The sequence below is a fragment of the Zonotrichia leucophrys genome, chromosome 3, assembly GCF_028769735.1.
Source record: "Zonotrichia leucophrys gambelii isolate GWCS_2022_RI chromosome 3, RI_Zleu_2.0, whole genome shotgun sequence".
NCBI classification, from domain to species: Eukaryota; Metazoa; Chordata; class Aves; order Passeriformes; family Passerellidae; genus Zonotrichia; species Zonotrichia leucophrys.
The window spans coordinates 36,144,534-36,168,150 of NC_088172.1; the positions used below are offsets into that span (position 1 = coordinate 36,144,534).

General features: G+C 42.1%; 1 protein-coding gene across 2 annotated transcripts in view; it reads left to right on the forward strand.

The window, feature by feature from the left end:
- Window positions 1-23,617, forward strand: part of EVA1A (eva-1 homolog A, regulator of programmed cell death) — a 203,926-nt gene that overhangs the window by 42,048 nt on the left and 138,261 nt on the right. Inside the window, exon 2 of one of the 2 annotated variants that reach the window (XM_064706873.1) lies at window positions 14,018-14,232. In XM_064706873.1, coding sequence (XP_064562943.1) covers window positions 14,018-14,232 — 215 coding nt within the window. Of the gene's footprint in view, window positions 1-14,017; window positions 14,233-23,617 lie in introns of those variants that run through there. The other variant, XM_064706874.1, reaches the window with a different exon arrangement.

Consider the following 23,617-nt stretch of genomic DNA (forward strand, 5'->3'; position numbering starts at 1 on the left):
AGTTTGCTTGAGTGATAACATTGTTTATAAAGGTCAGTGATGCTGCTTGTGCAGGAGATGTACCTGGGAGGGCCTTTTCTTGCTTCCCTACTGTTGCAGGACAATTCAAGTATAACTAATAGGCATCTCTGTGTGAGCAGAGCTGAGATGATGCTGAAATGCACCTGGGGTCATAACAAACAGAATTTCTACTCTGAATAAAGTTGTTTTTTTTCCAAGCTGTTTTAAAGGAGACTGGGGCTTGTCAATTCATCCTGAGAAGTGATTATATCACGGAATGACTGAGGCTGGAAAATCATAGAATCATACAATTATTTAGTTAAAAAAGATGTCTAGATCATCTTGTCCAGCCTATCTGCTTAGAGCAGGGTCACCCACAGCAGCTTGTTCAGAGCTCTCTCTAGTTGGATTTTGAATATCTGGAAGCTTGGAGACTCCACAATGCCTCTGGACAACCTACTCCAGAGTTTGATCACTCTCACAATTACACATACATGTTTAAATGGAATATCCTGCAATTGATTTTGTTCCCACAGCTTCTTGTTCATTCACTGGATACCAGTGAGAATACCAATCTGGCTCTGTGTTCTTTACTCCCTTGTCCCATCAGTTATTTATAGACATTGACAAGATCCCCCTGAACCTTCTCTTGCCCAGTCTAAGCAGTCCCAGCTTTCTCAGCCTCTCGTTATGTAACAGATGCTCCATGCCTTGAGCTTTGTGGCCCTTTGATGGACTCATATCAGTGTCAGGGTTTTTTTTGCACAGGGGAACTCAGAACTGGGCACAACACTCCAGCTGGCTCTCACCAGTGCTGAGGGGCAGGCTTTCCTCTCCTGACCTGCTGCTGATGCTCCTCCCAAAGGCTGGCTTTGCTGTGAGGCCCATTACTGGCTCATGGTCACCTTGGCATCTGCCAGGACACCCTGGTTCTTTTCTACCAAGCTGCTTTTCAGCCTGTTGTTCCCCAACATGATGCACAGGGATATTCCTCCCTAAGAGCAGTCTTGAGATTTCCCTTTAGTTAAAATTAATGAGATTCCTGTTCGCTCATTTCTTCAGACTGTCAGAATTCCCTCTGAATGATGGAACAACCATCTGGTTTCTCAACTGCTCCTTCCTGTTCTGTGTCATCTGCAAGTATGCAGATGCCATGCACAGGTTCAGAGGTGTTCCTTAATGTTAGAAAGCATAACATTTACCTCAAAAGAAGAAAACCTGGGTGCAGGTGCCTGTCCTGACCTAAACCAGGATAATGGAGGAGGGAATATTCTTCAATCTAAGGTGTCTGAAGAGAAACAAACTCAAACAAACAAAACCCAAAAACACCAAATCACCTTTTCTGGGGAGGGATGATGTGTCTGAATCCAGCATGGGGTTGGGATACAGCTGGGACATGCACTCAGATGCAGCTACTCAGAAATGCTCCCATGTCTTGCAGTTTAATCCCAGCCTTTAGCTGAAACACTGTCCATATATGAGCACAATCCTCACTGACTTTTCTAGCAGCTGCCCCTGGAGCTGTTTGGGCCTGGAATACAATGGGTACAAGGAAAACGTGCACTGTGGATGTAGCTGCTGTTACAGCTGTGAGGCAAAGAGCCCTTCAAAGTGCTACTCTGCTAAAGAAATCCCTTCCTCTAATCTATTAGTCAAAACAACTGCTCTGTGTCAAAGCAGCACAAATAGCTTTTAGCCAAAAAGCTTTTCTAGCTGCTGTTTGGCTGGGGCCTGTCCGCCCTGCCCGAGTGCTGTCCCTATCCAAGGGGTGACTGAAGCACTGGGGTTCATAAATTCCACTGTCAGCTTTCCATTGTCCCTTTGTTCTTCGTTGCCAAGGAATCCAAATATTATTTCTGTCCTTAAAAGAAGTTGCAAACAGGGAATGGCTTCAGTAAAAGGTGGGGAGAAATACCTTTTGTGTTCTCTCTTATTGCCTTTAAGAGCTGATTTGGGTGATGTGGTAGAATGGAGTTGTTCTGTCTTTTCTCTGTTAGTCAGATGTCTTTATCATCATTATTAACTTATATTCCAGACTAAGCAGTTCCCTCTCTTTGTGTATCCTTTCATCTCCTTTGTCACATCCTGAAGTGCTACTGAGTGGTCCTGAATAAAAATCAGTCTGCATTTATATCTCTTTATCCCCAGGCTTTCTGTGACCCCTGCTCCTTCACATTCACAAGCCCTTTTTTTTTCTCCTGGTCTTCCCATGAATATAGATGCAGGATCATCCTCAGCTGACATTTGGAAAACTGAGGTGCAGGTGAAACTGATACCAGATGAAGTGTACTGGGAACTCCATCTGGCCCTGTGGCTTCCAGCCAGAGGTGACTTGATTTTTGATCACACAATCAGAGAATTGTTTGGGTTGAAAGGAAACTTAGAGAGCCTCTCATTCCAACCCGCTGCCATGAGCACACACACCTTCCACTAGACCAGGTTTCTCAAAGCTTTCCACTTGAGCACCAGGAAGGTAAAGCTTGTTTAGCAGGTAGAAAGGAAACTCCTGCATTAATACTTGATTTTCAGCTCAAGGTACAGAGACAGTCCTGCCTTTACTCCCCAGCGCTAATTTCCTGCCTTTTCCAGGAGGAACATGTGTAACTTGAGGTTAGGTGACTTCAGGCTGCCTGGGCAGTGTTACAGCTTGGACTGCTCAAGATGCCTGTCTATTGATAGTATTGTTTATATCAAACAATAAAAGAGCAATTTACCTGTGACATCATCGTTCCGGCTATCCTGACAACATTTATCATGGCTTAAAGTTGTCCAGTTGCTGGTGAATAATAAGTTCCCTCTTGGCTAAAGTCAATGGCTTAAACAGCAGATGCTGATCTGGCAGTTTTGCCTGGTTGTGCAGATGCAGCACACTGCATGTCCTGTTAAGACAATACTTGAGGTTTGTAGCCAGGTCATCAGAGATAAAGCACATCAGAAATCAGGAGAGACTTATGGAAACCTACTTTTGATCTTCATTTTTTTTATCCCCCTCTTTTTATAGCCTCTCCGAGATCCCATTTTTTCCTGGATTTTTTTTTTCCTTTTTGCAAGCAGGTATGATTTGGAAATAAGAGATCACATGAGGACATAAAGACAGGTCACTTACAAACGGATACTCTTGCTCAAAATCTTTATCTTTTCTCCTTTTTTCTATTTTAAGGCTGCTCTCTGTTCCTCCAGTTTCAAGTGATCCAATGTCCACAATCCTTCCAGCTGATTCTTCTTGTCAGGATGAACTCCTGAGACCACCCTTCTAACTGAAAAATGAGAAAGAGATTTTATATGTCTATTCTAACCTCTGTCTTCTTTTATTTTCCCTTTTAAATTTCCTTATTTTTCCCTTACTCTGCTTTATCCTTTCACTGTTTAGCCTCTTCTATCTTGTCTCAGCCTCTACTCATTTTCTTTCCTCTCCTGGGATTCATAAAGCTGCCAAGGCCTGGCCAAAGCAAAGAGAAATATGCATTTCACAGGCAAAGGTCATGCATAGGGCAGCTCTTACTGCAGGTCCTGGGGAAAAGCATGCAACTTTGTTTCGGAGCTGTTGCTTTCATTAAATTTGACAAATCTACTCTCAATAAGAATAAATGAATAAAATATGGAATGTAAAGCAGAAGGAAAAGGGAGATATGAAAATCCCAGTGCTGGAAACAAGCTTTTCCCTAACCTTTGGATTGTCTTGGGAGGCAAGTTCTGGGAGAATTAAGCACAAGGTCTCTATTCTGGAGGGAAATCACCAGTGTGGGTTTTCTGCAGTGTCTCAGCAGAGCTCATGCAATATGTCTGTGAGCAGTACATGCCCTTCCCAACACAGGCTCTGATTTGTCATTATCCCCCAAAATTTTCTGCTTTTTCACTGGAAAATTTGCCAGGTGGGAAAGCAATCCAGCGATTTGACCTCCCTGAGCGTGGAGATTGCCAACCTTACCCATCATTGCACAGCACCAAATGAGAGAGGCCTTGAATTTTAGTTTGCAGGGCAAAAAAGATTCTGATAAGAATGACAATTGCAGTGCTGAATTCCTTTTTAAAAACAGTGGAGGAGACTACAACCTGATTGGAAAGTTCTTCTGTAGGAAAACTCTTCTCTGCCAAGTTGGTACTTGCACATGTAAGTCACACTCTATTATTTCATGCAAGGTAACAGGATTTCAGATTTGCTCTCTGGGATCACAAGAATTGTTCAACATTTTCACCTGCCAGTTGAAATCTACATTTTTCAGAGATGTGTGGTCACTCAGAGAGCCCCAGAGCTGGCTCCTGGCACTGTGGGCAAAGCACTCACATCTGCTTGTGATGGCTTTAGCAGCAGCTCCCATGGGGTTATGCACTTTTGCCTTCCCTCCTGCCACTTGGCCCAGTCTAAATAAATCTGCCATTGCCCTGTACTCACAGTCTTGTCAGAATAATTTCTTCTGAATGGGCAGAAACCTGTTTATTCAGTGTTGGTGTTTCTTAGCCCTTGTCAGGTTGTTATGGCTGAATTCTTGATTTGTTTAAAGGATTGGTCAGTGTGCATAAAGTCTTGTCTGTGTGGTCAAATAACCGCTTTCTTTTTCCCAGTGTGATATGCTGTGCAAAAGATTTCTTTTAATTTGGGTAGTAGCAGGATACTTCCCTGTCACTCCCAGTAAAGCTGTGGGCAAAGGCCAGGCGGATTTTAGGCACATCTTCTGCTGCAGCTCTGCTGAGCTCACAGTTATAGAATGGCTGATTTATAGTTCCCTTACTGCATGTTCTGGTGCAAAAAAAACCCCCTGTCCTCTGTGTTTGCAATGGTGAAAGCCTGGGTTTTGGTAAAATTGGACCATTCCCAAACTTCCCAAGTTACTGCTCTGTCTCTCACTGTCACACTGTGTGGTGACATGAAGGAGCTGTTACAGACCTTGTCAGAGATAAACACAACCTGCTTTCATGACAAATGCCAAATAGTTCCTATTTCCAGAGTCGATTTGGGATAAAATTTTCTTTGATATGTGGTGAACTGGTAAATCCCTTGCTTCCTAAATACTAGAGATAAAAAAAAGGGCATTTATTGGGCAAAAGGGTGCATCAGGGGGCTGCTGACAGGCTCAGTGCTTGCCAGCATTGACTTTTGACACAGCTGAGGGCCCAAGAAGGGATTTGATGGAGATAGAGCTGCCAAATGACACAAATTTGATTTCAGGAATTTTAGTATCTGGACCAGAAGGTGCAGAACAGTGATCAGTCTCTTGCCCTAAGACACAATGATGCTTCAAGGACAGGCTGACTATGGGGACAGATCCTGTTTGAGCTCTTACACCTGGCTGCTGAAAGACACCAAGCTTTGGGATTGTTTTTTTCTTAGCTGGGCTCCTTCCAATTGCATTTTAATTTTGTAATGATGTTGATTTCAAAGCTGAATTTTTCATAAGAATTTATCACCTGAAGGGGTGGGATCAAAAGGACATTACTGTGAAAATATAAGTCCAAATGAACACCAATGAGACTTTAATACATGAGGAAAGGTGCATTGGTAGTTATGCATGTATCATGAGGTGTTATATGGGTATAATTATGGCAGACTAATTATATCACTGTATTTTTGCTGTTAAAAATCTCTTGTATATAAACCACCTAGATAAAACTGTTCTTTGAATAAAATAAATCTGTTATAACTTAATTTAGAAGAGCTGCATGGCCGTGGTGGCGTTAAGTTCTTTATTGCTGCTTAGAATGCAATGGCAAGGCCAGAGTGAGCAGTGTTGTGATTTATGTGTGGGATGACTGTGTTTTGGAAAGGACTTGGTTGGGAGCCAAGGAGAAAGAGCCAGCTGAAGCTGCTCAGGAAGTATCACCCGTGCAGTTCACTCAGCTGTAAAGCAATGACCTTAAGCCTTACTGCAGCTGTATCTCTGGAATGAAATAGTGCCCAGCTTGTCACAGTGTATGGGATTGACCTTTGGGGACTGTTGGAAGTATAGTTTAAATCTCTCTCAAAATCACAGCTCTCATTCTTTGAGTGCTGAACAAACCCCATAAGGCTTCTCAAGACAACCTGGTTATGCTATAAGATGTATATTATAAATTTGATCGCACTATGTGCAATATAATTTATGTATTTGACACGTAATACATACCACTGCAAGTTATCCTTTTTTCAATTAAAGCAAGACATTAATATTTATAATGCTGTAACACTACCATATTACTTATATAATATATTAATATTTATGAAGTTATGACATTATTCTAACAAAGTGTTATAAGAAATTTAGTACTGCAAAAAATGAACTCCTCAGTTGCAGTGAGGTTCAGGTTCTTCTGCAACTTAAATTAGGTAAAATATTCTGCAAAGTTGCTTGGTTTTTTTAATACACATGTGTGTGCATATGTCTACATATAAATATATTTTTCATATATACACATACTCACATGTACACACACATGGAATTTTGAGAGGGAAGGGTTGGGAGTTGCCAAATCTGGCAGCCTGATAGAGCAGAGATACAAGAGCCCTGTGTCCCCAGGTGCAGGCACTGAGGTGCTGAGCAGCTGCTCCTGACAGAGCGGGGCTGGGTCAGGCCACTGGATTCAGGCACCAACACTTGGCTTCCACACAAACACAAACAGCACCAGTGGCCTCATCCTGTTCCCCTGTCCAGCTGAGCAGGATGAAAGCCTGTTAGTAGGAAATGTAAAATAAATGCATTTCATGTGGATCCTCTGAAAACTGGCCCCAGAGTGTCCACTCAGGTCTGTGGTCCCCAGTCACCTCACACAGATAGGAGCATGCAGAGAGGCTTTGTTGACTCCTGGTCTTGCTGTAGCTGTCCTGGACTTCCTGTAGACAACTCAAAGCCTCTCTGGCCTTGGCAGTATTTGTCTCGTGGCTGCTTTCATACCTGCCTCCTAAAGCTTTTATTCTACTTGCCAGCCAGCCCAACTTGACAGCCAGCAGTGGCCCCAGATGTACCTACACACTGAGCACTCAATCTCTTGCTCCAGTGGCTGGCAGGAGACATCCATGGACACTGACCTTGCTCCAGCTATGGCTGCTCTCAGCTCCATACATCACATGCACACAAATCACTGGAAGAGGCTTAGATCTGAAACAAGGGAGCAGGAATCAGTAGCTGGAGAGAGGGTTGCAAGCTGGTGAAGTCCTTGTGCACTGCCTTCCAACCAAATTCTCTGTACTGTCAAATTTCTTGCAAAATTGTGGCTGCCTGCAACCATACAGCTCAGCAAACAAGAGTTTTTTGAGAAATTCCTGAAATCCAAAGGAAGTGGGCGGACAGCACCTTGAGTCACCAGTCATGATACTGGTGCAAATTCTAGGAGAAACACTGACAAATGGAGGGAGTGCAGTGGAGGGCCAGGAGGATACTTGAACCTGAAGCACATGGCATAGGAGGGATGGTGGAGAAGAGAAAGCTAAGCAGCATCCAGATGCTTCCTGGAAATGACTATACATAAACCAAAGCTGGGCTCCTCTCAGAGCAGGAAACTAACAAGGCAGGAGGCAAGAAACATGAGTTGTGACAGGGAAAATTATTAGCACTCATTTGAAAAATAAATGGAAAAATTTGAATGACAAGGAAGGTGAAGCAGAGGTGCCTCAGAGGCTGGGGAATCCCTGTTAATGGCAGCCCTTGCTGAGGGCTGAACAAGGTGCTGAGCAGCTTGATTTCACTTTGATATTGACCCTGGTCCAAGCAGCAGTCTGGGCTGGGTGACCTGCAGGAGGCTCTTCCAGGATAAATATTCAAGCATTAAAAAAAAAAAAAAATTTCTTAAACTCTGTCCATTTGTTTTTCAAAATGTAGAATTTCAGGAGAAATAAATCTCCATAGTTGTAAAGGCTTAAAAAACTTGCTTTAGAAAAAAAGTAAGCTCTCAAGAAAGTATGGACTGATGGGACAGTCAAAGAAAATCATCAAAGATGATAATTCAAATAACAAAAAAAGATTTTTTGTATTGAATTTTTACACTGATTGTTTAAAGTTATAGACCAAAACTACTTGCAGTTGGAGTTGCTTTTTTAATCCTCCAGAGTAATTCCAACTGTGTGTGTAAAAGCTGTAGTGTTTTATTGAATTTTGTAGAAGTTTAGAGTTAGGGAATTTAAGGGAATAATTAGTAATCCTTAATAGTATCTGTGTCATATTCAAACCTGCAGAATTGAAAATGACAGTGTTTTTATTTCTGCCACCCCTAGCCTTCACCAATCTAACTTCCAGTACTTTCTCATCCCTACAAAAAACCTGGTATGAAATACTGATCAGCATTTACAAAAACTTACCTTGTTTAGACTTTAGCTGGCACTCAGCTGCAGTTCTAAGTTCACTCTTCTTTCAAAACCATTTTTCTGAATTAACACTGGATGCTGCTTGAAACTGTAGCTGAGGTACAGAAGATCAGATAGGGGGCAGGGAACTGTTGACTTAAAATAAAAATATTTTCCTTAATATTCTTACAAGATGTTCACGTTTGTTCAGAGCTGTATGGTATCTGAAAGGTGAAAGGCTTGGGGAGTAGCTGAACTGAAAGCAAATCTCTCTGTAGAAGGATTGTAATAGCACATTTCAATCTCCAGCATTAGTAAAAAAGCAAAACAAACCCTGCTTGTCTGTACTGAGCTGCTCTGTGATTTGAGAGAGCGGCTTGTGCTGCCACCACCACAGGATTATCAGCAATGCCTGGTATGAAATGCACTCATTGAGTCCCTGCTCTGGCTTCAAGCCTGTTCTGGGGTCACATTTCAGCCCTGTTGGCCCATCCTCATGGCTGTCACTCGATTCCCCTGGCTCAGCTCTGTTTCTGTGAGATGTTACAAGGATCAGTGCTCTGCCCATAAAGAAAAAGCTGAAATTCTCCAGTCCACAGCCTGCCTGAAGATCAGTGTGGTTTAGGGGTTGTCTGAACTCCAGAAAATCTGATTATCTCCTGGAAAAAAAGTTCTGTGTCACATTCAGTGTCTCTATAACATCTGCAAGGGAGATGAGGAAATTAGAAGAAAATGGCAGCAGATACTGAAAAAACAATATGGATTTGGAAAATAAGAGGATTATAAATAAAAGAATCTGTGTCAACCAGCAACTAGGGAATACTTAATTCACCAGCAGTTAATTGCAGTGACTCCATGTATTTCAGTGATTGGTAAATCACTTATTTCTAAGTATAAAGTCCTTTTTTTATGAGATTGATTTGTCTCTATGATATGTATGTACTCCTGTATTTGTGACCACAAGAGCTCAAAATGGGATATTTTAAGAAGACATTACAATAGCTTGGATGTAGCTTGATGCAGATGTTTATGAAGCTCTGGCTTTAATTATATGTAGTAATTCATTAACCATTAGGATCCTTTGAATTTTCTTGTAATTTATTAAAAGTTTTGGATCACATCCAAACTGTAAAAAGAGTTAGTTCTATTGTGATTTTCTCTATTCTTCCAGCACATTCCTACAGGGATGTTCCCTAGTGAAAGATGCAATCTCTGTTCTGAGGATTGGCAGGTGGTGAGTTGCTATGTGCCTTGTCAAGCAAAACTAGAACTGGTTTTAGTGGAAGCAGGAGAAGAGAGCTTGCTGGTTTTAGACAGCCATGGTTAATTGGGATACATGAATGAATGTTTGTGTGCTCTGCTATTATCAAAGAACAGTTACAAACTCATAGACTCATGGAATCATAGAACAGTTTGCGCTGGAAAAGGACTTTAAAGACCATTTCATTCCAATCCCCTGCCTTGTACAGGGGCACCTTCCATTATCCCAGATTGCTCCAAGCTCTGTCCAACCTGGCCTTGAACACTTCCAAAGATGGGGCAGCCACAGCTTCTTTGGGCAACCTGTGCCAGGGCCTCACCACCCTCACAGTAAAGAATTTCTTCCTAAGAGGAGAATTTTCTAGTTTAAAGCCATTCTGTCTTGTCCTCTCACTTTGTGGCCCTGTGAAATGCCCCTCTCTGGACTTGTTGTAAAGCCCCTTTATGTACTGGAGGCTGTATTTTCCTACTTCTGGATGGGGTGGAAGCCCTTATGCCATCTGTGCTTTTGTGAACTGCTCCATCAGCTGCTTTGGTTTCAAAAGGGAAGGGGGTAGCTCCATGAGAGGAATAAAGGAGGATGTTTAGATTTACAGTTCCTGTAAAATGGTGATATTCTGTATGAAACTGTTATGTTTCTCTTTCCTTCATATGTGTTAGGATCTAGAACTGACTGTTGGAGGACTCAAGTGACTGTTGGCAACTCAACAGTTTCCTGGAGAGGCAATGGTTCAGATGATTCTTAGGAGCTGACATTGCTGGGGGGGATAAAGTTACGGTCAGCATTAAGCGTTGTGTTTGGTGAGTAGTGTAAAATAATTGCTGGTGACTGATAGCAGGCAAACCCCACACCTTGGAAAAATAAATTGCAGGTGGTGTTTGAAGGGAACATTTCCTTCTTTTTTGAGGGAAAAATGATCTGTCATTTCATAATGCATTTCTTTTGGTTGTTTATTCTATCTCCAGAGTGTAAATCCCTGCTTTGGTGGTGACACTGTTTTTTTTGAATTGAGGAGATGTTTAACTCTGGAGCTCTATACATTGATTTAACTTGGGAGTATGAAAGCTCATCATCAAAGATTCCACATCCTTGACACAATAACTAAGAAAAGTGTTAACCACAAAACATTTTAAGATTATTTTTGTTATCCCAGGTTTTCAAAACATGAAGCATTTAGAAAAGGTTTAATGGGCTTAATTATTTAGATTTCTTTGTTGCTTTTAACATGTTTTCAAATGAAATTCATATTTTTAAAGAAAAACTCAAATCACCACCTGATCTAACATTGTTTTACCCTGGTATACAAGTGCTATTAAAGTCCTCAATCACATGCCATTGGCTTCATGTTTAAATATTTCATTCAACAAAGAGACTCCCAGTGGTTCCCTTCCTTGTACCACACGTAAGGGTATAAAAGGTTACTTGGAGACTTGTTACTGAAAATTCAACAAGGGTCCTGAAAAGAATTCAGATTTTGGGTTACTGAACAATGAATCAATGGGTAATGAAATGCCAGCATTTTCAAAAGAACTACCAATGAATTAGTACAAATCTGACACACTTAAAGAGAAAAAAAAAAAAGCAATAATTCTCTACAGCCACTTCCTTTTGCACTTTGAAGAACATCATCTCCTCCATGACCATGCCTGTGCCTAATCCAGTCTCTTCTCTCTGACAGCGGTCAGTGCAGATGTTTCAGACATTGTGCTTTGTGTATTATGAGTCAATCACCATCAAAGCCTTCAATCCCATCAATATCTTGAGCTTGAGCGAACTCAAGTTATTTTGAGATTTCTGGTGGAAGATGAGAGGAAGGAGCTGTTTCAACAAGTGATCTGCACTAATTGCAGGGGCTGTAACCTTCCTGATCCTGAATTGGCAATATGAAAGGCATGCTGTAGGAGGCTGTTCTGACAGCGCAGTTGAATATTCAGAGGAGGCAGTAAAGTCCTGACTGCACTTTGGTTGTATTTCTCTGGCTCCTTAATAGGATGGCCTCAGGGAAAAGTCCTAATGCACTGGACTAACTGCATGGAAATGCATTTCAATATTTTGTGCTGTATTCTGATTCTGTTTGTGGTTTGCTTGCCCTGATGGCCATCCTGCATAGTCGCCTTACTTTTGAGAGAGAGAGCTGAACTAATTCCAGGACGAGGTGTTCAGCACCCCCAGGGCATGCATTCTACCAACTGGGAAAGCAGGTCCACCCCAGTAGTTAATTTTGTCCCAGAGTGCCTCCTTGAACAAGTGAAATAGAGGCACTAAATTAAGTAGTGTTTTTTGCTGATCTGATGCAGCCCTGTCACTCACTCTGATAACTGAGGCTGTGTCGTAGCTTTTTTCTTATGAGCAAAAGCTGCCCTCGGGACTTGGAAATTAACATGCTGATTTGAGTAAATATTTATTTGTCACACACCTCGAGGCATTGCAGCAACAGAACTGTTAAGTAAGAACTACAGGCTAAAATTTAGAGAAATCAGAGAATCCAGCCCCCACAGTGGCAGCTGAATGATGAAGCTAAATTACTGTGTGTTGGTTTTCTCTAAGAACAGTAATCGTAGTTATTTTAGGCACCTTGAAATTTGTTGAGATTGGTGGTCTTTCACAGCACTCCTGAGCTAGGTTTTGGTGTTGGCATGGAAGAAGAGCTATTTCCAGTAAAAGGTCTGGATATGGGAAGTGAAAAATTGGGAAAGTGGGGTTTAATTATTGTTTTAAAGTGCCTAAAGATATAGACAAAATGGAAACAGTCTTCTCTCTGAAAGGGTTCACTGTGACAGCTGTTCGGCTTTGGCACAGGGTGCTCAGAGAGGTTGTGAAAGCTCCACCCTTGGGTTCAGAACTGGGAAAGCTGGACTAAATTTGCCCTGCTTGGAACAGAGGGCTGGACTAGATGACTTGCAAAGGTAACAACCTAAGTTATTCTGTGATTATGGGTCACCAAGAGAATAGTCTTTTTTTTTAAAAAAACAAGTTTTATCTTCTGTCTTAGGTATTTGTCCAGGAATTGTTTCTTTTAATTGCTTTTCCCTTTCCTCTACTATCTCTTAAGAGTATAGCAGCAGCCATCCCACCATGTCCTCTCTCTGTCTTCCTCCACAGAGCAAGAGGAATATAGGGACAGGCATTGTGGGGTGGCTGCTTGTAGGCTTGTGTAGGTGGCAGTAGTGGGAAGGGGCCTTCCAGACCCATTGCAGAGAGGAGATCTGTGGGGTTGAATGGAGCCATGGGTGACACTGACATGGGGCATGCTCTAGTGTTCCCTGTATGGATGTCTCTGTATCAGCAACCAGGAGGTTTCCCTGAGTGCAGCAAAGTCAGGATTGTTTGGGAGTTCCCATGGCAACCTGACTGTAATCAGCCCTTTTGACTCAGTGCAATTTTAATGAGACTTTGTCCCGCTGCTTTATTCTTGTCAACAACTTCATTATAGTGGATAACATAATCCCCTAAGAAACAAGGAGAGATTTGGTTCTGTGTAGTTTTTCCTTCAAAAAATATTGTGACTGTTCAAAATGAGAGAGAAAGCAAAGCTCTGAGGAAGTGTCAAAGGGCTAGGACGGAAGGTGCAGCCAGAAGAATTAAAATGGTATAATGTGAAAGGAGATCAAAGATGGCACTGAAGTGCCAGGATGAAATAGGACCTCATACAACCAATTGTACCCCAACCTTCCCCTTAGTGACTCTGCATTTGGGCCTTTTTGCCCATGACCATTAGTTTATAGGAAAAGTGATGTTGGAAGGGACTTCTGTTCTCTAGTCTAACCTACTGCTCTAGAATGTCAGACCTGCTGGCTCAGGGCTTTATCCAGTAAAGTCTTGGAAACTTCCAGTAATGTAGGCTGCAAAACTTCTCTGGACAAGCTGCTCCACTGCTTGACTGCTCTCTGAAGAACTTGCTCCATATATCTGGTCTAAAACTCCTGTTTCTTACTGTGCCTGTTATTTCTCATTTTCGTACGGTGAAGAGCCTGCTCCATCTCTTTGATAACCTCAGAGTAGATACTGGCAAGCTGCTGTTATTTTCCCCGCAAAAATGTCTCTTCTCCAGGCTGAAGAAGCCACTTCTTACAGGGAAAGTGCTCTAGCTTCCAGCCTTTTTGGTGGCTTTCTGTACTCACTCCAGTTTATTGAAATCTGTCTTGTACTGAGGGGCCAAAAATTGCATGGGTCATCTAGACTAAGTCTAAATTATGAGTCTGGCTCAGCTGCATTTCCTGTAAAGTTGACAGATATGCTGATGTAAATAAGTTGTATGATTCAACTAAGAGTTTAGAGCATCCAAATGTTCCTTCCACTAACGATATGAAACATGGCTCAAGGTCAAATCACCAAGTGTCCCTAATGTCCCTGTCATCGTGTCTCTCCTTTGCACCTTTGTGAGATGAGTAATAAAATCTGCATCCCTCATTGACTATTATTTTGTGTTTGTTGGCTGCACTGCTGTAAATCACTAATTGTTAACTACTTTTCCCTGATGATGGTTTTTGTTGTGTTTTTTGCAGGTTACATATCACAGGTACTAAAGAATTACACTGACCATGCCTGTGATGGAGAATATGTGTCCCTGAGATGTCCCCACAGAACCACCATCAGCATCCAGTCTTCTTTTTACGGCCGAATTGTACCAAGTCATCAGCTGTGCCCTTCTCGCTATCCCCACTCCTATGCAACTTTAATTAAAGAAGATGTTGCCTGTTCAGTTGGCACTTCTCTTCAGGTATTGTTAAAATGCATTTCTTAAATTTGTACTTCACCTTTTCTTGGCCAGACAGCAGGTCTCAGTGTTGGTGCAGCACAGACCTGCCTTAAGCAGGGCTACCCAGCATGGGAGCTCTGACATCTCACATAGCTTAGTGGATAATTCATCCTTGTAGTTTAGACAGGACTGAATTAGATTTTGATAGTGAATTTCTTAGTTTTCCTGCAACTCTAGTCAGTAACACTTCAGGAATGTGGTTGAAGGAGAACTACACTTCAGGGCTGCATTATGCTTCACTGTGTTTGAAGAGCATTATTTTTATAGTTTTCCTTCCCAAATATTAGCTTTTTCAACATATTCAGAAATTGCTGTAGCATTCTTTTTGCTTTAGATATTATTTCAAGAGGCTTTTACTTTGGTAATGTGAAACCCAAAAAGAATCCTTGGATTTGCTTTTTGTGACTCATTTGGCTCTTAGGCCATTGTAAGTGGTCATACATCACTTAAACTCGTAACATCCCCCAGTAGTTAATCAGCTCTGATCATCTGTGTAGGGAAAGTTGTCTCTGTGTATTGTCCCAAGAGCACATGTGACGTCAGCAAATCAAAGGATTATTTGGAAGGTGCCAGTGTTACTCAACTGTCAGTAGGAGCAACTAAAATTAGAAACATGAGTTGGCTGATGTTGTTGAGATGAATAGGGTCTGCTTCTGGGTGTTGAAGCAAGCACAAGTTTTTCCAAGTGCCAGATTTGGGACTGTGAAAACTTTTGGGCAAAGCTCTCAGTCATCCAGTGTGTTTATGGCTTAGAATCAATAATAACTCATAATAAAAAATTATAGCAGACTAGATTAATGAACCTAAAGGGTTAGTGAGGAATTTCTTTTATAATTTGGCTAAAGGCCAGAGTTTTCCACATCACTTCTCCCCCTTGCATCCAGGGTTTTAAAGAGACATTTACAGCATTTTTAAAAAAGTTGATGTGAGTGCTTTGGCTTCCAAATGCCAGTGGTAAGTTCTCAAGAATTTGGCAAGGTTGGTGTTTGGCTGTAGAGTAACTCTTAGGCTGACAGATTTGAAGTTGCCCTCATGACACTTCCACTGCACAGCAAGGGACTGAGCTGTAGTATGGGAGGATGTGGTCCTTATCAGTGAAAGGTTTTCCCAGATATGATAACAAAAGTTCATAATGAAACAGATGAGAGACAGTTGTATTGTTTAGGGTGGGAGAACACAGAGAGAAAGCTTTGGCAGTGGCAAGCTTTCCCTTCTTTTATTGATTTACTGAAAAATTTACTTGCAACATTTCATTTACCAAGGTGATTGATAGCTATGAGCATCGCCTGAACCCTTGTGGGTGAGTGGCACACTTAAGGCATCTGGAAGCACTTGAGAAGAGGGAAGATATTACCCTAGGGTTTCCATTTCATGGTTTTTATGTGTAGGAGGGATTGAAAATAAATCCTTACCTGCCTCTCTTAGCTTTTTATGTCCTCAGACCTGTTCCCCATTAGCTTTGCCTTCAATACTTAGGCGGCTTGTAATTCCCAATCCCTGTTTTATCAGAGTGAGAATTGTGTTCCCTGTAGGTAGTCCTGCAGTAGATCCCTTGTGCAGTACATTTCTTACATGATGATGACCAAAACACTGTTATTAACCCATTTTGGGGGATGCAGATGTGCTGGGAAAGCTGCTGACATTCTCTCTTCTGCCACAAATTTCTTGGGACACCTTTGGCAAGTTCCTGAGCCTTTTTGGAGGAGACTCACAGCCTCTTTGTGCCCCCAAATGTGGCTTTGATCCTTCCATGTGTTGTGGTTGCCCAGGGTAGGATGAGTCCAAATGCCAGAGATGAATCTCATCTTCTCTCTCAGTTCTGGAGGGGGTGAGGCCTCTCTGAGGGGTAAGCCAGGAACTCCACAAGCTGAATGGCAAGCTGCCTGCAGCTCACTGGTAGGAAATGTATGTGTGTTGGAAATTGGAAAGCTGTAGACAAGGAAATTGCATGTATTTTTGTGGTTTTGCAACTCAGATATATGGCTGCTACAGGCAGGACCAATTGTGTGTATATTCTGCTTGTCAGTAATTGAAAAAGTCAGCCAAACCAAACCCTTCATAACTAAGTATATAAAATCACTGTGTCTAATCAAACCCATGACTGTATAAATCTGCTGCTTCTCTGGAGAGTGGTCTGGAGGCAGTGAGGAGCATTTATTAACTGTGCCCCGCAAACACTAGCTGTGCATGTAAACTCCCATTTACAATCTCTCGCCACTGTAAATGTCCAATTCAGATATTGTTTCTATGTTAAAAAGGGAGAAGAAGGAGTTGATTACACTGAGAGAACCACTACTAATTCAGCTTTATGTGATTGGCTGCCAGGATTCCTTGCTTTAGTCACTTGTTTTGTTTGCAGACCACTTGGGAGAGTCTGTATGAGACATTAGGGCAGTGACCCAGTGACCCCAGACTGCACATTTCTGTTCTAACACTGTAATGTCAGATTCAAGGGGAGCTTTCCAAATGCACAAAGAATTTGGACATTCATAGAATCACCACCGACTCATAGAATGGTCTGAGTTGGAAGGGATCCTAAAGATTGTCTTGTTCTAATCCCCTGCCATGTGCAGGGACACCTTCCACTAGATCAGGTTGCCCAAAGCACCATCCAATCTGGCCTTGAACAATTCCAAGGATGGGACAGCCAGAACTGGGTGGTCTGTTCCAATGCCACACCACGCTCTGAGTAAAGAATTTCTTCTTGGTATCTAATCTAAATTTTCCCTTCTTCACCTCAAGGCTTTTCCCCCTTGTTGTATGACTGCCCACCCTTCTTGCAAGCCTCTTGTAAGCCCCCTTTATGTACTGGAAGGCTGAATTCTGGATCAGTATTTCTGATGCCATTTGTTTTCAGCAATGAAACACTTGAGGTCTGTATGGAAGAATGTATAATGGTTGGCTAAAATTATTGCTTATTACCAGAAAACTATATTACACTTTACAGCTGATTATCTGCAATTTTCTCATTTTGATAAATTGGCAGAAAATAAAACCACAGCTTATTTGTAAGGAAAACAGAAAACCCTGGAGAGCCACTTAATTTGTTATGCTTCTGCCCTCTGATATTTACCAAACACATTGAGGGCTAACTTCTCTCCTCATTTGCACAGGTACTGAAATCAGCAGATAGATGCTCTTCCAAGGGCAATATTTTACCGTGTCACTTGTTTTCCCAAGAGGAGCTGTGCATAGAAGGTGGTCTGGAGCTGAATCCCAACTCTCCTTAGAAAGATTAGCTAATCTGGGAAGGGCCTGTGGGCATGGCCTGTGCCCTGGATCTCTTTCAACACTCTCCAGGATAACCGGACCTTGGTGACAAGGATCACTAGTGCTGCTGATGTGGTATTTCCTTTTGTCCTTTGGGTGAGAGACAGGACACCTTTGCTGCCACCATCTCCTGCTGTCGCTTCAGCAACCCTGCAAGAGGGAGCAGATTCCTTGCATACTGACCCCAGGATTCCCTGAACATTTCCTCCCTCTTTTTTTTTTCATTTTCATCCACCAGGAAGGTTTCTGTGAAGCAAGCAAACAAACAAACAAACAAAGAAGAAATTAAAGGGAGCTGACCTCTTTGCTGGGGGAAAGATGAGACAAACTTTCCAGAAATGGTTCTCAAAGCACAGGCCAGCTGTTGATCACAAAAAGAGAGGGCTCATGTTGCTGTTTCCAAAGTGGATTTTGTTTTCCCCAGTTATTCTGGATTGAAGATAAAATACCAAGTAAAAGGAAACATTCTCAACTGCCCCAGTTTTCTTGGCAGGCCAAGAACCATGGCTCCTGACATGTCCAGTCACCAGATATCGCCTGGTCCCACTGATGTCACAGCCCTAAGTGGCCTCAACAGGAATAAAAAAGGGCCCTTTCTCATGACTTTGAACATCTAGAAGATGATGATGGTCAGGGGGAAAGAAGGAAGAAATTGGTAGAAAGGAAGAATAATGGTCATCAGTAGCACTGGGAGGAGAACCCATTGTTATATTGAATATTAGAACTCCACAGTTTCTAGACATTTTGAACAAGGAAGGTTTAAGTCTCAAAAATGTCAGTGAACTAAAGAGCAGTGTGGGAAACTCTTTTTCAGACCACATTAATTACTTAGCACAGGATGGTGAGCAGTGAGCTCAGGGTCCAGAATTGTTTTCTGCACTGCCAAAGTTGCTGTTAAAAATCACAGAACCAGTGCTATTTCATTCATGAATCTTGCCTAAGCTGAAATAGAACTCTCTGGCAAGTGGCTCCTCCAGCTAGTTATTTGCAAGTAGAACTGCTGGATGCAGAGGTCACAGACAATCTCTAAATTGCTATGTCTGTGAAATCTTTGGCATGACTGAAGTAGCTCATCAGAGCAGAGTGATTATGTCCTGCAGGAGAAGAGGCACTGGAGGCAGAGGTGGCCAGTGCAGCCTGTCTCCCTGATGAGGCAGGACTGCTCCCCAGGGTGTAAGCCTCCTAATGCTTTGTTTACTCTAAATTTAAACTTTCCAAGTCATGGGGCTTCCATCATTGCCACTAAGAACCTGCTTGACAGTGTAATGGTTTGCTCCCAGGGTTTTTTTTTCCACTTTGTGTTTTAAGCTTTCCCTTTCTTTAATCTCATGACTTTTGGTTATGCATCCTTTTGTATTTCTTCAGCTTAGACCTCCTCTCCCTTTGAAGTTGACCCTGCATACAGATTAAGTTTCCTACTGTTAGGAAATGTAGGTAGTGTTAATTAGGTGATATTTGTAATGCAGCTTTTATCAGGCCCTTCTATTTGGTGGAGATGTTGCTGCTCTTTGTGAATTGCTGTTTCTGAGCTCTTTCAAGGCCCTGACAGAGGAGCACTGGTGAATCCTGCTGGTGTTTTAGCATCCCAGCCCACTGCTATGTACTCTACTGTCCTGCTGGCATCTACTACCCCCATAGCAGAGCTGGTGACAGGGAATGCATGCCTAGTTTTCAGTCCTTTATTTCACAGTCTGGTATGTTTTTGTGGCTGACCAAACATGTGGGCATAGTTTCCTCCTGCTGACTCTGCTGTGAGCCAGCAAAGTCCATGGGAGAGTGGTAAGAGATAGTAGAGTGGTAAGAGATAGTAGAGCACTAGTTTTAGTGCTCTACTATCTATCTTGCCATAGATCAAGATTCAGGGCCTCTGATCTCTTCTTCAAGTGATGCACAGATGGAATACAGTAATTTGGGCAAAGCCGAACTAGTTTCTAGTGGAGCAGGCTGGGAAGGTGGCTCAATGAAGCCATAGGCAGGTCACCTGCACCTCATCAACATGGATTTCACTTCCTTATGTAGTCTGTGCTTCCCTGTTGCTGATTCTTGGAAAATCTTCTTCCTCCATGGACTTCAGTAATTTGCATGAATGGAGATGAATGTTCAGTGTTCAGCAACAGGACTGTAAATAAGTTTTCAACTTGAAAGCACTAAGTTTATAGCATGCTTTAAAGTATTGCCAGGGTTCAAGGGTACATAAAAGAGTATCAAAATTCAAATGAAATGTGACATGAAGCCATTATGAATGTATTGTGCTGTAGGGAAAGTTCATGCTAACTTGTTTGTTGTATTTATTTCCCATTGCAAAAACTCTGAAGGTGCACCAATATAAGTGTTGGTGCAACTCCACCATAATGTCCATGCCTGGACTGAATTTCACCTAAAAATACTTAAAATTACTGGTATCTTCTTGCATAAGTTTCTTAACAGAGCTATATGCATCTTCCCTTGGCTGCACATGGTTCTGATACATTCATGCAGCTTGCTCTGTGAGTTACTCTCCCCAGCAACACACAATTTGGGCAATTATTTAGTAGGGCTCCTCTGTGTAATTTCATGCATGGCTGACATGCCCTGCAGTCATCCTTATGGTCCTTTGAAGATGGAGGCTATACAGAGAGCAGCCCTGTGGCAAAGCCCTCGTTCCCTTTGAGTTTCACCATTGGCTTCTATGGGCCCAAAGTTACACCCTAAGTGTGTTGGATCTCTGAACTGCTCCGAGGGACCAAGAACTGAGATAAGTTTAATTGCCTTGGGTGTTAAGCTCAGTTGTGGTTTATTTTAAGCATGCAGGGAAAGCACTTCTTGAAGAGTGATTTGAAGAGACAGGCTAAAAACGAGCACACCCCTGGGAATGGCTGGGGATGGCCTCCTTGCAGAGCTCACATCCAGCTCCTCATTTAAAAGGTTGTTATCTAATGAGCACAAGCAATTACTTAGCTAATGAGCACAACAAAATGAACACGAGAACGCTGTTTTATCTGCAGTGGCTACTTGAAAGACATGGTTTTGAGCTTGAGGCTGCCCTTGCTTTAAGACCCAGGTCACTGCAGGGAGATTAATCCAGGGCATAAATCACAGGGGTTAGATTAGTGTTTGTTTTACTTGAATTCACTTTTCTTCCTCTCTTATCTCCTCTAAATCTTGCAGCTTCTTAGCTTAGTCATGAACCAGGGAGTGGAATGGGTTTAAACAGCCACAGCTTCCCTCCTGAGTGCTGGCTGTCAGCCCTCAGGCCTGATTTACCACTGTAACGCAATTATAAAACGGCACAGCGCAATTAATGTGTCTTCCCTCCCCTTTCATGCCAGACAGGAATTCCTGAATTCCTCCTCCACCTTCCTCAGTTGGAGTGATTGTTATAATATAATCTAAACTGAGGTGACTTTATTTGGCTTTAGTCAGGGATCCACCAGACTTGGAGACATGTGGAGCTGGTTGTGCTTCCCAGCTAGGGCCAGTTCTGTGGGCCTACTGCTGTTCCTGTGCAAGTCCAGATTGTTTGTGGGCCTCTTTCTGGCTGGTTTTGTGGTTGTGTTTTCCCACCTTTTCAGATGACAGTGACAACCAGAATAGCAAGGAAAACATGGAATGAATTGCCTACATTTTTCCATCCATTGAGCAAAAGCCATGTGAGCTCAAGACATTCCCTCACTACGAAGTGAACTCTCAACTTTCCTGGTGTCAGTCTACCTGATCATCTGCAAATGCTTCAGAAAAAACATCTGACATCTGCCAGAGCTCTGATACTGTCTAGATGTATGATTTTTGAGAGTAAGGCCAGAAAGTCAAGGTCTTGGCTTCTGGTAAACACCAGAACCTCTGGACCTGCAGGGAACTGTACCTTTGGGGGGTCATCTGGTCACACTTGTTCTGAATGGTGTTTAAGAAGATGCTGGTACATAGCACATACTGATGAAAGCAGTGGGAAAGAAAATTTCTGTGCGTGCAAGGATAGGTAAAAGTTATATGTGCAAGTTTCTAAGTTAACATTAAGACTAGTGTAACAACATTTTTTAAAATTTTTAAGCAAGGAAATGCACTGTCAAGTAGAGGTAATTTTCCCTGCATTTTTTTCCTGATGTATTTCACTGAGGATTGAACATGTATATTTTTTAATTTTACTTTTTATGGATATGTTTCATTATGCATAAGACATTACTCAAACAGTGTACAGGAAACCAGAAATCTTACTGATTTTTTTAGCTTTTCAGGAAAAATGTTGCCCTTTGGGGGAGGTAAAATAGAGTTACATGGATGAAAAGGAAATACTGATTTCTTTCCCCCCGTGAAACTTTTCAGAGTCACGGCTACTGTCAAATTAAATTGGAACTGTAGCTAAACACTATAACAAATTAGTAAATGGCATATTGAGGCTTAAGGAAACTTCACTTTTTTCTGTGTTCTCACAATGGTAGGGATGACTTTTGCTCCTTAATTTAGTTACAAATTTCTCCCTAAGGCTTTGTTTTTTGCTGCCCTCCATCCTTTACATACCACAGGAAGTAAACTCAGGAGGTTTCACTTATGTGGAATACAAGGAATAAGCAAGAGCTGCCACAAGTTAGAGCAGAGCCAAGACAAAGTGGCACTGCCTGAAGGCTGCCCATGTCCGTGGTTCTCTGAGGCAGTGAATTGTTGTCTTTGTTCCTGATGCTGAGCCTGAGGACAGATGAACAAGTGCTGCAGAAATGTCTCACCTGAGGTTTTCAAACTTGTTTTCTTGTTGGCCTAAATCAGTCTTGCTGAAACTCAGGGAGGTTTTCCTACTAGTTTTAACAGCACCCATGACACAATGCTGAAGGTTCTTGAAATGCCCACCTGTCTGCTGTGAACAGGTTTGTAGCTCAAAACCCAAGTCTGATGCCTTTGAGGGGAGAAAGCTTCTCTAGAGGGAAAGGAAACATTTGGGATCCTGCTTCTTTTCCTTTACTCAATATTTTTAGTTTTACTTGTATATAAGCATGGCTGTCCAGTACCAGAAAATCTTTTCAGGTGCACAATGATTTGGAGAGAGTTTCTCTCAATATGTGTAGCCCTCCAGAATTGTTTCAGTTTTTCTTTGCTTTTTTGAGATGAAAAGAGTTATCTGTGCTGGAACCATTGCTTAAATTCCTTTGCAACTCACTGGATTTTGCATTAAATTAAATTTCACATGCTGAGTGAGCAGCCAACCCTTATGAGCCTAGAGGAAAGAATATGCTCTTTCTATGCATTTTAATGTGATGGTCAAGCTGGGGCTAATGCTCCCAGGCACCTCCTTCAGTGTTCACCTCACCATCCTAAATCCTGTATTTTTAAATGAAATGCCTGCATTTTATTACCTTTGTAAGTGGAAAACAACAGCATATGTTCTCTGCCTGCTGGAAAAGGCCTGGATTGTTTTGGTTTGAACTTTAAAATAAAGGTCAGACTTGAGGCAGGCATGAATTCTTGCATGTGTCAGCCCAAAAGGTGAAAGCTGTAGGAAGTTATAAGCAACTGCAAATGAGGCAGCTTCAAATTGCACTTGAAACTGGAACAGCTGTTGTTCAAAGCATGACATTCAGAGTTATAATGCTAAAGATTCTATATATTACATCCAGGGAGAACTCAAAAATAGAAAGTACTCACTGAAGCAGAGAGAAAATTGGTTTGGGTGGCACATGGTTGAGCAGGAACAGCCTTTATGTTAATGGCACAGGGAGAAGATTGTGGGAAAGCCCAAATATCGAGGTGAGTATAAGAAAAGTGAACAGAGAGAAGACAAAAGAGACCAGGGGAGCCTAGGGAAATTTCTGAGGAAGGATTTTCCAGTGCCTCTTTGCAAGTGAAATTAATTGTTTTGGGGCTGGAATTCGCAGCTCTGTATCACAGGGACTTAACGAGGTGGATTACCTCGCTCTGTGGTCTCAAAATGCTCTGACAGGTTCATGTGTGTCAGGCAAACATTATGGTAATTTTAGTGCTTTAGGGGCTCTACAGGAGTACATAAATACCACCCTAGCCATCCAGCTGAATTTAAAACTTAATTACTGCCCCACTCAATATTATTCTCCCCCCCTACCACTGCTTTAGAGGATCAGAGGGTTAAAAGAAA